Genomic DNA, 22,314 nt, shown 5'->3' with positions numbered 1-22,314 from the left:
ATTAATATTTGAATTATTTTTTATTATTGATAAATAATTTTAAATTAATATCTAATTAACTATTAAATTTTAAATGTTAATTTTAAATCTATATTAAGAGATGTCTTTATCGTGTTAAGAGATTTTTTTATCGCGTTAAGGATAACCGGCTTCATAAACCAATTATTTTGTGACTAAACTATTAATTAGTTGAATAGTTATACGAAAGATAATTTTTTATGTATGATTGGATTCAATATTTGTTATGTTGGTTGTTTATAGCGTTAAAGAATGATTTGAAGGCGTAATGAAGTGAACAATCGTAAACGAGTTTATTGTAAGCATGAGTGTTGTGGTAAAATGCGTGGTAATGAACAGTAATAAATAGTTGTAGTATCAGAGAACCCAGCCCAAATCCCGTTCCAGAATATCACAGATATTAAATAGAACAGTGATACCATGACACGACATCTACGTTAAATAATTCATGAAGACATAACGTGCCATGCAACAGTTCCCTATCGTATCCTAATTTGTAAAATTTGAGGAATTGGAATAAGGTTATAGCATATTCTTTGTTTGTTACCTCATTGGAAACGTTATAGCAGGTAACAGTAAACCTTTGCACAATTTTTCTCAAACTAGGACTTATGCCACTTTCGCCACTCCATTCAAACAAATTACAAGGATTCTCTAAATATATTTCTATTGTTTCCGAGATATGGTCACTGTTACTTCAACTTGTTCGAATATTGTTTAGCAGCCATTTTGGAAATATCTTTACAACACTGTTCAAATTTAAATTAATGTTGGTATAAGAATCGGTTTTAATATTTTGAGCCATGAATCGAACTTCAAACAAAGCCGCATACAAGTATTAAGAAAAGAGTGTCTTGTTTGACGAACATTCTATAAACTTGGATAACGTAATTGACCTACTGTTCAAATTGACCATTTTTAACATCACGCGAATGTCGAAAACTGTTTTGGTTTCTCCAAATCAAACTCATGATACCAAAGTTAGCATAAATTAATGTTTTCTAGTAATTTAGTGATACAATATTGAGTCATTCAGTAGCAGGACCATAACATTGGAAACCTTCTGACCTGGCAAATTTTGGAACTATCTGAGACGAGTAATCCAAAGCTATAATTATATAACCATAAAAGGTTATATCTACTTTCCTAAATTTAGACTTTTGTGAGTTCACTTTCTTCAAATCGCTGGCTCGTGTTTTGTTTTCTTTATTTCATTTCGCATATTGTGGGAAATACTTTGAACATTTCAGATGCTTTCACACTGTTGTTTGTTCTAAATAAAAATGGAGTTGTCAAAGAGGACAATTTTAATGTAACTGGAATTGTTCATGGGACTTGATCCCATAACAGTCCAGAGGATCCCAGTGCTTTTTATTTACTTGAAAAATATTCATCATACCGAATTCAAAATCAACCGGCTTTGTTTTATTTTTATGGATTCACATGAGTACATTCATTTACTCATTTTAAGGTAGTGTAAACCTCATCCCATGAGTCGATTTTATGAGATTAAGTTAGACTTAAAGTCCACTTTATAATATAGTATCAGAGTCATTTCGAACCTATCCTAACGAGGGTTTGTGTTGGGTCTATCGTGCCACCCAAAATCGGCCGCTATCGGACCAAGAGTTGGCAGTCTCGACGTGAGGGAATGTGTTGGAGATCCCAAATCGATTAGAGATTAGAGTCTTTTATAATATATAAGTGGGTGCAAACTTCACCTCATTTCATGAGCCGGTTTTATGGGGTTGAGTTAGACATATCTTTTTCACCGATTGGTAAACGGAGTGATTTTGTAAATCACCATATCAATAATCATATTAATAATTAATAATAGTAAATATATGTAGGAAATTAGAAGATTTAAGTCACTTATAATAGGTGTGTTTGAGTAATTTCTTTATAAAAACTTTTGGGATGAAAAAGTTAGAAGGAAAGATTGTGTAAAAAATTAGCTAGGAAGAAAAATTAAATATTTTTTAGGCATATATTATTTTGATTCATAAACATATATTAATTTAATTAATTAAATTATTTTTCTCTTTTGAAAATGTTTGTGGAAATTTATGTAATAGACCAATGTTTCTTGATTTGAAAGAAAAGATAAACACTACACTTTGAAGATAGCACCTTGTTGTAAAACAGAAGCAACATAAGCCAATGGGTGTGGATATTGTGCAGTTTTTGGGAGTGGTGAGTGAGATTTGGGTTTCTTTATTCCAATTGAAAGGCAAGTGGGTGTTTATATCCAAGAAAAAAAGGTGGGAAATAAAGGTCTTAGTTCTAGTCGTCTTAAAATATATTATATGTGCATGTTGACAACAACAAAAAAAATCCCAAAAAATTAGCCAAAGGGTAATAGCCAGAGATTATATTTATTAGAATTGATAAGAATACTTAAATCAGTTGATGAGATTCCCATGCTGATGGAAGGAACTTAATTATCAAAAGCTCCAATTCCAACCCAAGATCCATGTCTCTTCCTGGATAAGGACCAGTCTCAACTTCCATTTCAATTATTTTTAAATGTTTCAAACGAGGTACAAAAATAAATGTGAAAATATAAAGTTAAAAATGAGTTATTTCATATCCACCTCTTAAATAGTGTGTCTGTATCGAACATATGTATCAAATACGGACACTTGTAAAACATCTAACAGTGAAATGTTCAATTTTTGTTAGATTTTTAACAATTTTAACACGGAAAAATAGATTAATTTTTTAAAAAAAAACTTAAATTTATTATATAAATTTTTAATATGATTATAAAAATAAGTAACAAATCATTTTGCATCACCATTAAAAACATCTTTCTGCTAAAAATCTGAAACATACTTCTGCACATAAATCTTTATTATCAATTTATATAATTATGTAATATATAAATATGTGTTACTATGTTCTACATTTTAAAAATTATTACACGTATATATGTCCATGCGTGTTAATGTTTATATTCTACGGTTTAAGTTTACAATAATTTAAAGAAGCGATGCGAAGATTTATTAAAAAAAAAATATATATATATATAAGGTTGAGAAAAAGAAAAATGAAAGTTTCTGGAAGGCAAAAGAGGGAAAAGGAGTGTTGGATTAAAGGAGTAAGATGTTTAAATTAGTTGTTGATTATGAAGAAAGTAGGAGTATTGAAAGTTTAAAATAAGCGTGGTTTGTAGTGATGAAAGGGGCCTTCCACCTTTTGGTGACTGTGCTAGAGCATGAATAATACAATGGCACATGCCTAGTGGAACCAGTCATTGTAACAGCAAAACATGTTTTATTCCTTTTTCAATACCAGGGAAAACTGGGGGAGGGAGGTTACATCAATAATCATTATAAATCTGTATTTTCCTTGCATATACAATCAAAATAAGTCATGGGATTTTAATGAGCCAAGAGGTGCACATGAAAGGAAATGAGTGAACTCAGATGGGGTATAGCATATTTCAAAGAGTTCACAGAGAGCATACAATTCAAATATGTACCTAAGATTCATGTATTAAATACTAAGTTTATGGGTTTTCTTTTTAGCAAAATTTATGGATCCGATGATCGGTCAGCATTACAGATCATTTGATCACTCACTTACGATAACGAAAGTTGCGAAGTAGAGCGTGACCGACTGACCCATGACGACGAGTCATAAGTTGAAGTCAGCAGAGTTAATCTATAATTAAAGGTTACTTAACGTAAATCTAAACATGAACATATTTCCTAATCCGATAATACCCATTAAGAAGAGGAAGATTGAACACTATAATAGTTTGAGTACAACAATCATTTTCTATACCCAAATACACGAAGGAGAACAATATTTTTTGTGTACAACTATATATAGTTTGAGTAAGGGTTTTCTGCTTACCTTTGGATTTGAATGATTTGAATTGTATGAGCTCATTCTCACAGTTATCCCGTAGAAGTTGCATGCACGTATAGTATTTGCATAAATGCCTTTCAATTTGTATATTTTCCATATGTAATTCGTGGAGCCACGTAGTTGTTTACCCCCACCATCCCATTGTCATGAGCCAGTGGTGTATGAACACGTAAGAGTGGGAAAATAATTGTTTGAATGCACGTGATTGTGTACACTGGAACATCACCACTGAGGAAGAGACATTGAAACAGTGGTGGTATAGTTGAAGGAGGTTTGAAGTATGGTATAATTAAAAGGTAATAATAGAAGTGATTATAAGAAAGTAGGTAGTAGCAGCATTTTAAGGGATCACATGGAGGCCCATGTGGGGAAGGAATTTAGACTTTAGCAGACAGAAGCACTAAAAACTCAAGTAAGGTAATATTTTATAGCTTAATGAAGTAGATAATGAGTGAGAAATAATTAGTTATGTGGGAAGAAGTGAGAAAACGATGGTATTCGCAGTCATTTGTGGGCTCGACCCTCAAAGCGGGGAGCGATTCCCCAAAGAAACGAACACAGCATTTTTGGTTTTGCAGCAGTCACAACCAAACACGTGTAATCAAACACCATTGCTAACCAGCTAAGCTTCTGACACCTTCAATGTCAATGCCACTCTTCCTCTGCTAAGCTTCCTAATACTTTCTCAACAACATTATTGCTTCAAATACTTCATCCACTTCTATAAATACACACTTCAAAAACTCATCATCTTTCAGGACTTTTTTCTTATATTTAAAACTAGATTTTGTTGTATTGCTTTTAGTTTTTTAAGATACCATTGTCTAATTTTAATCTTCTCAGTTTAATTGAATTGGATTTCAAGTATTTTATTGTCTGATTCTTGTTCTTTCACTGTTTTTTTTTTTTTAAATTTAAGATATTGTAATGACATATGTGATAATTAAATTATTACATAAAACATAGTTAACATAGAAATTTTCACCAAGATAGCACCACACTTAGAAAATTTATTATATCAAATATTTATCAAAATAGTATACTGTGTTAAATAATTAATCTAATTTTTATTTTTTTTAAATATTATCTTAAAAAGATATAAATAATTTTGAATAAAATTATAAAAATATATATTTAAAAAAATAAAAATTTAGCAAGGTAATTATATTGAAAAATAATATTTTAGAGAAATAAATATATTTAAAAAATAATAATTTAGAAAAGTAGTTATTTTGAGAACTAATTAATTGATAAATTAAAAATGTGTAAATTTAATTTGTTAGGAAATTAGATATTTAGGTAAGTGATTATTTAGCTTTGTATTGAATTAAAAAAATATTAATAATTATTTATTTATAAATAAAATACAGATTAAGTAGATGTAAATGTAAAAAATGCAAAAGAAAATTATATATTGAAAAACTATTCTAAGTCAACTTTCAAAAAATTTATTTATACAATTTTAAATTTTTTTATGATCATACACTATTAATAAAATAATTACGATAATAACAATATGGATACAAATTAAGGAATAGTGTTCTTTATAAAAAAATATTTTTATAATTTATTAATTTTCTTTGAATAATTATTTACAAAAATAATTACTCATTTATAAATATTATAATTATTATACTTACTAGTCACAAATCAATAATTGAAATTATATAATTTTTTTCAACTATTTTCTTAAAAAAAACCCTTTTTTCTATAAAATTTTCAAAAATAAATTACCTCAAAAATTATAAATGTTAATTTGTTAACAAATTTTTCTTATTTGCATATTTTTTTAAAAATAATTACTGCTTAAAATATGTGTTTTGTAAATAATTATTTTTCTAAATTATTATATTCTATATAATTAATTTTCTAAATAATTTTTTAAAGAAATTATTGTTAAAGTTAATTTGTTTAAATAATTTTTTTAGAAACTCAAAATTATCAATTATTTTTTCTTTATTTTTAAATAAAAAAAAACAAGTTCAAAATGGAACCATATTCTAAGCTACTACGGCAAATCTTACTATTTAGATAATTATTTGAGACAATATAATATTTAAGTAAATATTTAACGCAATATACTTTTACAAAATATAATCAAACTCTGTTAGGTCAAAAAATCGCTAACATGATACTTTCTTAGGATTGTAAATGTGAAAGATTAAGAGTGTAATTAGGGCAAGTAAGCAAAATATTACCATAAAGATATCTGCATGAGTTAATTTGGGCAATTGAAAGTTGAAAAACTTGTATAATTGCAAGAGACTAAAACTATATATAATTTAGTGTTCAAGTAAGTAATAATACTTATATATTCAATTTAAAATTATTTTTATTTTCAGAAATTAAATTTAAACTTATAATCAAAGGTTATACAAATCCTAATAAAATAAATAAATGTTTTGATAAAAGTGTTACTAACACACTTTTAATTTTTAATGGGTCGCCATCATATTTATTTTAACAAAAATTCTCTATTTGTTAATTTATGAAATGTTCTTAAGATATTAGTTAGCACATCTCAGTTTAATTATATATTGAATGTCATGCATTATGTTTTGCATTGAAGAAGTTATTTTGTAGGATTTTAATTTAATTTTTATATATTTCAATATATAGGAAAATTTGACAAGATCCATATTTTAATATTTAATCTTGAATATATTCCAGAGGTACAATTAGTGATTATTCTAACTTTTGTTGTAAGTTAAGTAAGTGTCACCATCTCCCATACTAAATGTCTGAAAAACATGTATTTTGAAAAGTTTATTTAAGTTCGTAGAAATAGTTTAGAGGGTCGTTTCTCGTTTTTAAAATGCTAGAGAATGTGAATCTTGTACCTCAACTTGCAAAATTGAATTATATCATTTATATAAATTTAATATTAGTGTTGAAAATCTCACGTCAACTATAAATAAGATAAAAATATTTTATAAAATATAAGTAAGTGCAAACTTTATATTTTAAACCAATTTTATAAAATGGAATTTGACTAAAAGTTTACTTCTTAAAATTATTTTAAAGTTATTTAAGATTTATCTTAATAAAAATTAATTAAACTTATCATATCACTTATTCCTGACCATTATTAAACTATTATCAAATTATTTATAAATATATAGTTTCTTTTACGAGTTTAGTTTGTAATAACTTCAAAGACTTATCAAATCACCTATTTTATATCACTATCTATTTATAAATATGTAGTATCGTGTACGATTTTATTATTTGTAAGGATTAAGTAAAATTTTCCTATTGTTATCATTGTAAATATGCATTGACTTGATTTTCGAGTATAGAGTAACATTTTGGGTGTGTCAGAATTGGATGGAAGAAAAGTAGAGAAGGGGAGCAGTAGAATTGGTGGAGAAAGGTATATGTTCCACTTTTCCTACTGGCCAATAATTGAAAGTTACAAAAACCTTAGTTTAATTCAGCGAAGGCATCAATCATAGAGAGAAATCTAGTGGAGTTCCTCTTTCCACGTCTGAGAAGGAGAGGCTTTGTGAATTGTCTCTTCTTCAAATATCTATCTATCTATCTTAATCTTATTCTTCCCATCAAACATCTCACTTTTAGTGGATTCCAACTCTTCTTTCAACCAGATTCCCTAACCCAACACTACACTTTAACTATCACTAACCTAACCAAATCATTAACCTTCCTCCTTTTAGTTTCCTTCAAAATTCAATATTACAATCTTCTTTTCCGAATTACCCAATTTTCCTCTCTGCATAACATACACAAACCAACCTATAATCTCAGGGTCATTACATTATGCAAGTGGATTTTTTTTTTACCATATTTCTTGTTTAATATGGGCACAGCTTTTGTGCATGTGTATAATATGTGTGGTCAATTCACATGGCCTGTGATTATTTGTATTATAAGGTGTTATTATAATATATGATGCCAACTCACATTTCTACTTAAACAAAGCCGGCATTTTGTTATTCTTCCAAACAAGAATATAGATTATTTCCGATTTAGAATATTCAAGGTGGTTAAGGTGTGTGTATTAGATGATCTTTTATGTAGAGTGTCACAGAGTGTATATAGACCAAATCTTAACCTTCTATTTATTGTGATGATTTTCTCTTAAATGAATAAAACTAATTGATTGAAATTCTATAACTTGTACGATAATATTACATTAGATACATAGGTCGATTAACGATAATGAATGGAATTATACCAAAACAAACCTTTCTCACCTTTCCTTCATCAGAGACTCAGCATCGGTATCTGTTACCAATAAGTAAAAACGAAGCACCTTTTTCATACATGGGACACCAAGTTTTGTTTCCGAATTTAACGCCATGTGATTTAAAAACTTAATTGTCCATTCAACTTGCATCTCTAAATAATTCACAAACACTGCAGTATCCAAAGATTGCTGAATTAGAATCAAACCAAGACTTAATTTATTGGTGTAACTACCTGTGAGTATTGGTGTTACTCCCTTTTCTGTTGCTTCTCTGTCTTCGTTTGGTTGGTCTACTGCAGTACATGATTCCATGATGCTACCTCTAGAACTAAAAGGAGCATTCAGAAATGTCAGTACTGCATCACAGAATGAAAGACATGAGATTTTTAATCTCTGTACGGACAAAGAAACATTGATTGAAACCTTCACTAATGATGGCATGCCCTTCTTTGAGCACCAACCCGGCCTAACCCACAACTGCAAACTTTTGAGTCAGCTTCAGAAATCTTGTAACAAGGTATAGTTCATCAGGGCCCCTCTTCATGCTTCAGTCTCCGAGTATTCAATCCATAATTATTAATGGTCATGGATCTTATCTCAAACTGAAGGGTATCTGTTTAGCCTACTATTATATTGCATATTAGTTCTTGTTGATTATGCACGAGTGTGTTAAGACAACATTGCATATTAGGGATTAACTGGCTCTAGAATATTACTTGAGTTTATTTTTCCATATCAGTACTCAACTTGCTTTTACAGAAGATTAATGTCCATTATTACGACCGGTCTAAGTCTAACCAAGACAAAAAAATATCCTTGCAGAGAAGGAAACCAATAATTGAGAATGATCGAGAAAGAGCTGCATCAATTCAGCCATGCGACCACTTTCTCTTGTGTTTTTTGTTTTATTAAAGCAACAGATATGATTGATGTGAAACGACATCACTCCTTTCACTTCATGTTCCAATGGTGAACACAGACTATCACTTCATAAGCTTATTCAAGGTGTCATAATCTAATAGCTTGTCACATTCCTTTTCCATGGACTGTTTCGTAGAGGAGAGGAGAATACACCTAAATAAGTTTTTCCTAGTTTCCGAACAAACAAACAAACGTTGTCAACCTTAGGATTCTCGTTTGTCACTCTTTACTTTTGTGAGATCGAAAGCAAGAAGGTAACATGGAAATTAAGAGTAAGACAAGGAAGTTAAAGCATGAGTGAGAAACCATAGTTGATCGTACTTTCATAAATATGTAACAAGGAAGAGAGAAAATTTAATCCATTCAGACTTGCATCTGAAGGCTACATTACTACATGACTGGCTAATTACGTGAATGTAGACAACTTCAAACTAAGAACGACACTTTTGTCTTTCCTTTTCCATACATTTTTGTTCTGATCTGAACAAAATATACAAAACATCCATTCTAATAACCAAGCTGAACTTCCTTTTTATGGCAGGATAGGGATGTACATGTCATTTCACATTCTCATTTACACCCGGGAACGTGCTCGTTGGGACATATGTTTCCACTCCACCAAGCGTTGAAGAAAGTTCATCACCTGAAACAAATCAATACATAAATAATACTAATCACTTTTATTGAATAAAATGGTGTAAAAAAAATATGAACTGAGAAAATTCTGCTTACCTCGTTTGGTTCTTGTAAAGAGTAAGATGCACTTGTGTCTTTTGGAAATTTGGAGACAAGAATGCCAAAACCTTGTCCTCTGTCTCTCAATTTCTGCTCGTTGAAAAAATGGGAAACCATTTAGTTTTGTTTCAGCTATAACTATTAAGAAAAAACAATAATTGAGATCTTTGGATACCTTGAAAGCATCTTCATCGGATCGATCATCGCCAATATAAACAGGAAAGACGTCACTGCAATTGGCCAAACCTGTGGAAAATTATTTGTAATTGAGACGATGGTGGACAATTTAAAACAAATTTCAATATAAATTAAGATTCTCGCGTGTTGAAACAATGTTTAATGAGTAAAGTAATCACGTAGGGCATGGGAGTTTCCGTTTATTTATTTGTAGAAGTCAAAACTATGAAGAGTTATCCAACAACTGAAGAGCATCATAGACTTGTACGTGACTTTGAGCCATCAGTAATACGTGTTACATAAAATATGTTTAGCACATGTTGAATTGTGAAACTAAAATGAAGAGCGTGTTAAACAAAAACTCACCAAGGGACTCTAATAAAAATTCCAGGGCCTTTCCTTTGTCCCATTTAATAGTGGGACGAATCTCTAGCACCTGTGTAAAATAAATGGCTATGAAAAAGATTCATCTCTGTGTAATTAACATGGCAAGAAAATAGATAAAGAAAAGAAGAAAACAGAAACATGGCCCACCTTTCTTCCTTGGGTAAGTCGAAGCTTGGGGTACTCCTTTAAAACTGATTTCACTTGGCGTGCCAGGTCACTCCATTTCTATGTATAGTGCATTTGGTTTAGACTTTTTCGTGAACAGAGAAATGTAAAAAAGAAAAGAAATTCGGGCAGGAACAAAAACACTGCAAATAGTTATAGCAACTGTCTGAAACATGGTTGGCTTCATAGTTTATAGTTTGCACCTTTTCATCAACACAACGAAAATGAACAGAGAGGCAGAACTTGTTGTTCTCAACCATGGCTCCAGGAGTTGATTTGGTCTTCTCAACCAACTGTTGGTACACCTGAAATTTTTCACCCAAAGGAAATTACAAAATGTAATCTTAACATTGTAGAAACAAACCCATTTAACTTGTCTAGACGAACCTCATCTATCATGGGAAGAAAATCGCTGGCAGGTTGAAAAAGAATTGCCTCAGCTTTGGCATCCTAAGGACCACAACCAATGTAAAATTATGAGATTCCATGAATTTGAACATGTTAGGTGTTAAGAATGTATGCAGTGTAATAAATAAGGTGTACGTAGGCTACAGTTAGCTACTCACTTTGTTGTATTTGGAGCTTCTTGTTGGCCCTTTAATATCCATTCCATGGCTTCCTGCATAGTATAGCTCTGCCAACTGAACAAAATTGTATACCTGTTGTTTCCAAAGCTACCCTCGTGTTAGTTCAGAGAATTAAAGGAAAAAGAAAAGGGAGAAGAGGAAGTACATAACAAAAGCACGAGAATTTACTCTAACCCAAATAATATTGTACCTTGTCTTTGCATCTGCCAGTCACTATGGCAGTAGGAAAACACCTAGCAAGTTTCCTCACTGTTTTTCTCATCTGGTAAAAACATACACACAAGAAACAGTCTTGTAGATTTATAAGACAATATGGATAATAAGTCCAAGGTTGTGAAACATGATAAAGAATGAAACTAACCGAATGAGACATGAAGGCACGGTCAGGATCTTCAACAATTGGGGAGAGTGTTCCATCATAGTCCAGAAACATGACAATTTGTTTTCCCTTTGACGCGTCAATGATTTGGTCAAACATGTCTAATGCCGACGGATGGTGAAGCTGTTTGGCAATCATGAAAACATATGTTAGATCCAGCGCTGGAATTTGAACTTGGTGAAATAAAAAAGTGTGTTGATTTTAGAGTGGTTCTCACAATCCAAGAGTTTTGCTCCTGAGAGAAAGAAGGTGTGGATTTAAGATGGGTTGGAGATGAGGCTCTCATGGACTCAACCCATGCATTGATTCTTTGGTCTCCATTGATTTCAAGGTTCTTCAAAACCCTCCTCCTTGAAATAGAAATGTACCCTCCTGGTGCTGCAGGTGGCTTTTTTTGTGCAGGTGTTGGAAAAACTGTTAGGGGAACTCCAGATTTGGTGTCAGACACTACCACATTCTGCTGCGTCATTTTGACACAATAATCTCTCCGAAAAAACAAACCCAACACTCGCTTATGTTTTTTTGAAAGGGTGTATATGTTTTTGGCAATTGGTTAAGTATTAAACCAAGTTTGAGACACTAGCTTACGTTTGAGAGGAAGCAACTAACTAACCAACCAACTAACTTCAAGTGTGGTTTAATTATTGTGAGAAAGAAGAGAAGTTTGAGGAGTGAATGAAGAAAAAAGGAGTGAGATGAGGGAGGAGGCAGAGTCCCCTGCACTGAATTTATAGTTAAGAAAACAGAAGCTCCAAAACACCTTGGTGGGACCCACGATGGCCTTCCATAGGACTCGGGGGGCCCACGACGTTGCCAACCCCATATCACTGTGGTCCCCACCGTACTCCTTCTTTCCTCTTTACTTCGTGTGTGTTTGACTACGGACAAATGCTTATTTAAGTCACTGTACATCTTTAAACTATGGCAACAAAGAACAACGATACTTGTGTTCTCTGCATGTCATTATACATACGTATACATACATACGTGTCATGCCATGTGATCTTTCAATAAACGCAAATACACCTTCTTAAGCGATTAAACATACAGATTATCAACTTATCTTATTAATCATTGGATAAATATTTCATAATTAAAATAAACTTTAGTTTTTTTAATAAAAAAAACAATAAATATATAAGAGGTATTTCAAAAATATCTCAACTATTGTACAAAAGTTTAACTTATTTCACATTTCTCTTTAACCTTCTTACACTAATAAAACTAATATAAAGACGTCGGTAACACATTCACCTATAAATATAAACAATTAAGTCATTCAAATTTTTTTACTCATTAAAAGAACTACCATGTAATTTTTTATAGATCTCACATAAATCATTGGCTCAAAACACTAATCAAAATATGAAAAACTTATCTCTCAAACTTTGTTCATTACTCATAATCACGTCTTCAACTGTACCATTGTGAAAAATTTGATATAATCTATATTGTCGTTTTTAAAGATTCTCAATTCATATGTTTCTACAATTCACCTACATTTACTAAACTCTATTAAGTGATGAATGTACCTAAGTGCAATATGTATCTTTCAAAATATTTGAATTTGTTAATAAAAATGCATTTTTTTTAAACCGTATTATTTTTTTAATAGATATAAGACAAGTTTCATGAGCCAGCTCAATTAACCTACTAACTAATGATGTGTTGCGTTACGTCACTTGTATTGAGTACATTTTGGATTCACTAAGAAAATCAAAATCGGGATTTTATTCACTTTATAAATAATGTATTGTTAACAATCTCGTATGAGTTAACGTCTTGATACTTATATAAAAGATGTGAATATATCACAAGCAAAAAAAAGAAAATATTGGTCAAATATATTTTTACCACGCACCCAATGAATGATATATTGAAAGTGTGAAAAGAAATTGTGGCATATGTAGCCGACATAAAAAAGTACCCAATGATTATCTTAGTTTAATTATAATTAACGTAATAATTGTATAAATTAGAATGTGACGAAGCATATATAATTGAGTGGGCAATCATTAATTGTTAATGACATTAGTTAATATTTTATTAATTGGATTTTGGTTGGGCCTTATAGGGCTTTGAGAACTAAAATAGGCCTACGCAGTTAAGAAATGGAATGCAACAAAAGAAGGAATGGCAGAAAAAACGAACGAAAGTGGAATGAAGAAAAGTAGTAGTTGCATGTGCGTTTTAGAAATGGTTTGGTGCTACATTACGTCTATAGATACATAGGCATCAACACAACAATAATTTCATACTCTTTTAAACCAATGAATGCTTCATTAGTCATTCATAGTCATGCATGTATAAAAGGAAACAACCATCACTTCTAAAACTTGTACCTCTGATTGTACAAAGAAAACTAAAGACAATTATTTTTCAAGATAATTAATTAAAGGAAAACATGTTTTTAATTAAATGAATGAAGACATTTTTTCTAAAGATAAAACATTTTAATAAAATTTATTAACCTAATCATGGAATAATGATTTTTTTTATTCATATTTTTTTTGACAAATTTTTTAATAATTTTGCCTCTACTGTTTATTTTAGTAATGTCTATCTATTTAAATTACATTTCAAAAGTAATAACTTTTATCTATGTTTATACTATAATTCACTTTCACTCATTTCGCTCTTCTACTTAGACATTCCTTAGTATATGTTTTAGAAATGTATTTCACACCTACTTATTGACAAACAAAAATATATTGAATTATTTGAAGGCATTTTTTTTTCAATCTGTCTTCTCAAAACTACATTTAAATTGTTTCTTTTTAAAATAATCTGTTAATAGTTAAAAAAATTGTATATTATAATTTAAGTATCTATTAATGTGTAAAATAAAAATTATTTATCAATTTTTATTACATAATATAAATTTCATATATAAATATTTATTTAACTTTTTACTTTTATATATATATATATATATATATTCTACATTATGTAGAAATGATATAAATGAATAAATTTGATTTCATATAATAATTCATGAAATAATTTATATTATATTAGCTTATGTGCCTACAACTCTCACTACAAGAAAATCATGAAATAAAAACCAATTTTTAGATATCAAAATTAGTTGCAATAGTAACTAAATTAGAGAACATTTTAGAAACTAAACAAAAATTGGTTTCTAAATTAGTTTCTATTATTGTTAAATAATTTCTAAATTGGTATTTAATTAGCAACCAAAGTTTTTGAGACCAAATTTAGAAACTAAATAATTGGTAGTTAAAACTTTGGTTGTTAATTAGATACCAATTTAGAGACTATTTAACAGTAGTATAAACTAAATAATTGGTAATTAAAACTTTGGTTGTTAATTAGATACCAATTTATAGACTAATAACAATAGTATAAACTAATTTAGAAACCAAATTTCTTTTTAGTTTATAAAATAGTCTTTAATTTAGTTACTATTGCAACTAATTATTTTGGTTTCTAAAAATTGGTTTCTATTTCATGATTTTCTTGTAGTGTTTTAATCAAATTATTATTTATTATATTTCAAACTTTTATATTTTACAACTTATTTTTAAATAACATTTCTCACAAAAGAATACGCGAGGAATCACTCCAATAAATAGAAGCATTAATCACTAAATAAATTCAGAAAAAATAATTATTTTTCTATCATTAATGCTGAAATCGCACTAATTTTTTATAATGAATTATTCCTTTCATATATATATATATATATAGTCAAATATTTTTCTTACAGTACTCTTTATCTGCTGATAAAAATTGGCAAAGGTTGGTTTATGGTGAAAAAAGGAACAAGGTAAAGTGTGAGCCATCCTTTCTGAATAAAACAATTTATTACTAATGTTTGTTTGATCTAGTTTATCAGTTCTAGATGCATGCATGTCACAACCACCAAGTTTTGTGTCTGTTTTCTTCGTACTTGAGAAGAAACAAATTTGGACACGATATCCTAAGAATTTATTTCTTTCCACAAATAAATAAAATGACATTTTTATTATTTATTACTATCAAAACTGATTTAATATATAAACTTTCTTCCCTCATTTATCTCTTTCTCATTATCATTTTTCTTCATATCTCTCTGCTTTCCCCAATCCATGAAAAACATTCCTCCAATCTCCTTTTTCTTTTTAATGTAACATCTAGTCATCATTTGATGCCTAATCTCCTTTTTGTCTCCATATCTTTCGCTAATTTTTCTGGTTTATCCTTCTTAACTTTTTTTCAAGATCTTTAATAATTTGAAATATGGAGAAAGAACCCTGCAATATCAATAAAAACAAGTACAGAACTCTCATACGATATCTCTTTTAGCCAGCATAGTGAAAAGTGAGAAAGTTTATCAGAATTTTCTTATAAGGACACTTTTCAATCTTACTATGCATCTGTATACGTATCTGATTATGATATGATCATGATTATGACTAGCAGCAAACTTGTGGATTGAGCTGTTATAGCGGTTGGTGTTCGACGGCTGAAACAGTTGGTTTAATTTGCATGCGCAGAATTTAAAAAATATTTTTTTTATCAACAAAATATAAATAAAATAAAATAAATATTTTATGAGTGTTTTAATCTTTATAAACAAAATAATCATCTGTCGAGCTATAAACATATTTTAGAATTGCAAACCATCAAACCCTAAATAAAAAACAATGTTTGACCCAAGGAACAGTTGCACAAATGAGAAATAAAAACTCATGTAATAAATTAGTTAACAATCGTATTCATGTGAGTTATAGTTGGTGTGCATGCTACATAATTTTTAGAGCGGGAAAAAAACTTCTGGTTATGTATAAATACCATCAATATCTGTATACTTTTTAGGGTAACTTAAATCGAATTCATGCATGCACTATCATCTTACGTAAGGATAAGAGAACGTAGCTATAGTTGGACATAATGAAGGGAGACAAATGACTTGTAAGGTACAAAAAAGGGAAAGAAAAAGATGACAAAAACGGGCACAAATTACAAATGAAGAGGATTATCTTCACAATGACTCGAAATCGCATGAATGAGTTTTTGAAATTGAATCGGAAGATATTACTTGCTAGAAAAAAGTGGTTTTGCAACATGGTGTATCTTTAATAACTCGAAACTCATCATCCTAAAATAATGACAACATGAAAAGTTGAAAACACCAATTTAATTATATACTATAGTTTGCACTTTTTCAAGAGATATCCAAGGACGTCATGAATTTATAATAATGTGGGTTTATCCTCACTGCCTTTTATCTCCCTCCATGCATTCCATTTCCATGGATATATATCATATGAAACTCTTGTTGAGTTGAACATTATTTTTTTTCAGTGATGGCGGAATTAATTATAACTAGATCTTGATCATAATTAACCAGTGAAGGGACATCATCATGAAGGAGGTGCTTTATCTCAAAAGATGATTACAGGAAAAAGAGGTCCCATTTTTCTAATTTACTCGTTATTAGGGTTGATGGAACGTAACTTCATTTTTTGTACGTACATTTGGCACATCCAGAAGAACCATTGGTTATGTTTTACTTCTTTTGACATAAGCTTTTCCCATTTTTTATTGCAAAAAGCTTGCATATGGATGATGTTGGATAAGAGATGAAAAAACATATCCCTTACTTTATCTTTGCTTTTGTTTATCACTGTATATATCCAAAATTATTTTTAAACCATTTTTGAAATATTTTGGAACTTAAACAGTTGGAGATGTGATGGAAAAGAGACACTTCTTACTAAGCTCCAGGTCGGCATGATGCACTCATACGAGGCAAACATTGCTATCGCCATTAAAATAGAAAAAAATGGTTGATATATACCTCCAATCAAAGATATAAAAAGAGGGAATTTAAAGATATGTTTGATCACGTAATATAACAAAAAGGAGACATAAAAAAATATACGTGAAAGAAAATAAAATATTATATATGATTATACCAAGATCAGAACCTTTTTAAACGTGGATTTAATTAAAATGCAATATTGAGATTTTTTTTTTATTGGGTTATCTATTATATTATATTTATGATGAGATTCTTAACTTTTGTAGTTTATATATGAGATCATTTTTAATGAATTAAGTAGCATTTAAAATAAAATTCTTAAAATATATCAATCGAGAGGTCGTTGATGATCTTCTTTTTCTCTAATATTATTCTTCTTTATAGTAAAGTAATTCAAACTACTTTTTCTTAAAATGACTCTGCAGGATGTAAATCCAACTAGGATGATTACCTATATAAAGAGGAAAGATTTATAAAAATACTCACAACTTTTTTGGAATTTGAAAGAGAATATTTTATTATGGCCTTTCTGGGGACTAAAATCGTTGGATTTTTATAAATTAAGAGGTTCAAAAGTTTTAAAAAAATTTATTCAGCATTTATGATTTTAAAGATTAATTTGGGACTCTGGTTTATTGTACACAGAAAAACGCACGTGTTTATCTTTGTGTTAATTGATTTTGTCAATAGAATAATGATAGTGCTCATCTCATGTGACACCAAGATCTACTTCTACATCATTACTTCGATGAAATTCATGTAATACTTCTATGATGTTTTATGCATGTTTTCTTATATAAACACGACTAAAAAATGTCACCATTTAGGATTAACCTTTATAAATCAACATTCTTGTTCAAATATAAACATATATCAAAATTGAATAATGAGTTTTCAAAATATTTATGCGTTATTAGTAAAATGACTTCCTGACTATACATCTCCCCTCATATAAAGAGAAATCAAATTCTGGTAATAATTTTAGCTAAAATTATTTCTTTAACAGTTGAATCATTGACTGTTTCCATATGTATCCAAAATCATGAACACTATTTTTATAGATAAATCATATAATTATAGTTATCTGTTGTCATAATATATACTTCTATTTTTTTAAATGAAAATATTCAGTAAATTGAATTAAGCTAATAACGTATATATTGCAAATAGTTGTGAATTATGTTTTGTTACCTAGTAATAGTATTTATTTAGGAAAATCAGTGGGAAACAAGAGACTACCATTTACTTGCTTCAAGCTTTCTAGATAGGTTGTAATAGTGGTCCATTATTCAAAAATTCTTAGTTTTTTTTTTATACAAGTGAAACATTACAATAAAATTATTAAATAATAATTCAATTTAAAGACAAAAATAATTAATTATTATATTAACTAAATTACATACTAATTTAAAAATTAAAAAAATATTAATATTTAAAGTGATTTCTATTATTAATAAAAATTATAAAATAATTTTTAAATTGATATCTAAATTAACTCTCTAGGTTTTAGTATCTAATATTTTAGATTTTAAATTGGTATCTAAAAGATTAGGAGAGACTAATTTAGAATATAAAATAGTAAGTAGTTAAAATCTTTGAGATTAAATACCAATTTAAAAAATATTTTATAAATTTTTATTAATAATAAATTTTATTTTAAATACCAATAATTTTTTTAATCTATAAAATAATCTCTAATTTAATCAAATAATAACTAATTATTTTGATATCTAAAATTAGTTTCTATTTAATTTTTATTTTTTTTGAAATTTTACAAACAAGTAAAAATGAATTCCTAAATCCGAAGAAGGCAGTGATCATTCACAAATATCCTTGTAGCCATGTTGGTTCCAAATTACATAGTGCAATGAAATCCAACCATTTGGAAAAAGTCTATGAGTCTAGAATTAGCATGCTTTTGACTTGCTAAATTCCACCTTGAGGTAAAATCAATGGTGAAAAAATTGCTGTGAAGGATGGGTGGAATAAGAATAAGAGAGGTTGGATTAAATAAAAATGGGGAGTTGTCCTAATCAAGAACTTGCATCAATGCCAATTTCAGGTGTAGATGATAACATCACTGTCTCCCTTTTCCCTCGATCCCCTTTCTTGTTCGATCATTTTACAATGGGAATAAAATAGTACAACACACAGTGCTCTGAAAACCATCTATGAATCGTTTGGTTGGTGTTCTTTTCCTTCACCAACGTCATAAACCTAAAGAATTTGTGAAAGATAATTATGCGTAAGCAACAGCATTCATGCATGGAATCTGGTTGAGACTGAAGGGTACGTAAAGAGAGAAGCATAAGTGCAGTCAGACCCAAATTCGTGTGGCGAATCATGCCAAAGACATCAAGAATAATAGTATCACCATGCCACGCCAAAATAATTCAGGGAAAAGAGGAATCAAGAAGGAGTATATAATATGAAAGACAACTAAAAACAATGCCATAATAGAGGTAAATGAAATATATATACGACAAAAAATAGCTCTAAAAATACCCTTTCTTACACACTGGTTAACATTTATTGAAAACTATAAGAGACTCTTAAGTTAAGAGTATAAGATTCGAAAAAACAAATAGAAGTTTTAAAGAATTTTCAACCATAACTTAAAAGTATTGTTGGGAATCTCTCCTTAATTAATGGGATACTTTAACCAATAAATTTTGATAATTTATCCATTGAGCATATTCAATGATAATCATTTTAAAGTCTTGGAATTATATATCTCTCGAAGACCATAAAGTTTAACCTAGAAAGTTGAAGATAATATTTTCAAGGTATCTTGAAAATGTAACAATCATTATCTCTCTATGAAAAAATCTTTCTCTTCTTTTCTATATAAAAGAAACTTGTGAGGAAGAAATATACAAACAATAGAGAAAAGCAACTTAAAAAGTAAATGAGAGAATAGATATCCAATTTATCCTCATGAAAGAAACAAATATTGTAATCCTACTTTAATAGTGAAGATATTCTCTGTATTAGGTCCCGTGTAATTTGCTCTAATTTCTTTTGTTTACTTATTGTTTCCGCAAGTGTCCATTTTTTGTATCTACATCAAATAGTGAAAATTATTTCTTATCTTCCCAACAAGTATATTTAAATAAAAGTTTAGATTACAATTTTTAGTTATTTATCTTTTTATATGTTTATTAAGAAGTGAACTTTAAGTCTAACTCAATCTTATAAGATGAAATTTGCACCCACTTATATATGCGTGGAACTATATATTATGAGTGGTCTAATAGGAGTCCAATAACGGTAGCCTGATAAATCCAAGAAACACTTGCTTAAATATGTTATATATGATTCTGACAACATATTAAGAAGTAAACTTTAAGTCTAACTCAATCTTATAGGTTGACATTCAGTTATATACTATAAAATGTTATAATCTTTACTTGATGTGGATATTCAATAACGTCTTAGTTTGATACTTTATATCTAAACAATTTAATTTGTTTTTTTTTAATTTGGATCAATTTAACCCTTTTTAATATAGTTGTTATTTTTTATTTTAGGATAAAATTTAAATCATTTTTCTAACGATTCAATACGTGAAACTTATCCTAGTGGGTTATAACATAAAAGCTATAAAACAGCAGTGATGTTAAAAAGAATCATAAACATGATGAACTTGAAAAGTTGAGTCGTGGGAAAAAAACTGAAAAAATCAATATCAAATTCTTTCTGGTGGGGTTAGTGGAACTCAACTTTCACGTGTATTTTTCTACATTTATGATCCTTGTTTGTTTGATCCTGGGGAGTTAGGTTTCATAGCTTTAATGTATGTAAATCTCATAAAACAAGTTTCATGCTTTGAATCAATATAAAAATGGTTGAAAATAAACATCTTAAAATAAAAGACAATAAATATTTTAATTTAAAAGTACAAAATCGACACAATATCAAAAGAAAATATGAAAATAAAATTTCAATTTTTTTTTATCTGCACAAGTATCTATGAGACCACAGATGCACAAAAACTACATGAATTTTAAAACTGTACCAAAAGTTCCTTCAATTTTTTTATATTTTTGTAATTTTTTTTTAGATTGAACTTTGGGATGTGGGTCCTGGTAGGAGGTGAAGGTTCAATACTTAACATTTAAAATTTTAAAAGAAACAATGGTAATAATTTTGATGCAAAATGTGAAAAATTTAAAACCTATACATAAATGCGTCTTGCAAATAAAGATATATTTTTACAACTATAAAACATATTATGTTGACTTTCTTGATTAAATTTTAAACTATACTTTTTAGAGACTATCCTTTTCAGTGGATTCAATCTCCTGAGTCTGAAATTCTTTTCTACAACCAATTGTGTGGTAAAAACCATCTATGTAAGAACGTTCACTAAAGACTAATTATATCTATCTAACAAAATTAATATTTTAATTTTTAATTTAAAATACTAATATATTATATATTATTATAATAGATTGATAAATAAATATTTTTTATTTTTTCTGTGAAAAAGTATACTTTTTGTTTCTATAAACCTACTTTCATGTGTATAAACCAAACATGGGGTAAAAGAAGTTGTATTTTGCAAATTTTTCTTCCATCCATCATATACTTAAAAAAAACCATTAAATAATAATTAAATTTAGAAATATAAATAATTGGTTATTATATTAATTAAATTAATATGATTTTTATTATTAATAAAATATTATAAAATATTTCTAAATTAAATTCCAAAGTTTTAACTATTAATATTTTAGATTCAAAATTAGTCTCAAAAAACTAATAGAGACTAATTTAAAACATAAATAGTTAGTAGCTAAATATTTGATAACTAACAAATAGTTAGATACCAATTTATAAACTAAATTATAAATTTTTATTAATAATAGAGACTATTTTAGATACCAATATTTTTTAATTTATAAAATGATCTTTAATTTAGTCAAATATAATAATTGATTATTTTGGTCTAAAAAATTAGTTTTATAGTAATATCAATTTGAATGTCCACCCAAATTATCTATAAAATAACGAAAATAACCTTAAATGAAACGAGTATGCGAATAAAAAAAATATTTTTTGAATTATTTTTTGAAATACATTTTTGGAT

At 28.6% G+C, this 22,314-nt stretch overlaps 1 protein-coding gene across 1 annotated transcript; it reads right to left on the bottom strand.

Moving 5' to 3' along the window:
* Positions 1-9,308: 9,308 nt before the first annotated feature.
* LOC137815153 (probable trehalose-phosphate phosphatase J) lies at positions 9,309-12,149 on the bottom strand. The gene is made up of 11 exons (XM_068618217.1): positions 11,670-12,149; positions 11,435-11,575; positions 11,264-11,335; positions 11,053-11,145; positions 10,874-10,936; positions 10,690-10,791; positions 10,469-10,546; positions 10,301-10,370; positions 9,933-10,003; positions 9,755-9,847; positions 9,309-9,665 (listed from the first exon to the last, which is right to left on the bottom strand). Exons 1-11 carry the CDS (start codon positions 11,919-11,921, stop codon positions 9,597-9,599), a joined length of 1,104 nt encoding a protein of 367 aa, XP_068474318.1. The 5' UTR covers positions 11,922-12,149; the 3' UTR covers positions 9,309-9,596.
* Between the last annotated feature and the right edge of the window lie 10,165 nt (positions 12,150-22,314).

This window comes from Phaseolus vulgaris, chromosome 1 (genome assembly GCF_000499845.2).
Source record: "Phaseolus vulgaris cultivar G19833 chromosome 1, P. vulgaris v2.0, whole genome shotgun sequence".
NCBI classification, from domain to species: domain Eukaryota; kingdom Viridiplantae; phylum Streptophyta; class Magnoliopsida; order Fabales; family Fabaceae; genus Phaseolus; species Phaseolus vulgaris.
This window is presented reverse-complemented; position numbering and strand designations above follow the sequence as displayed.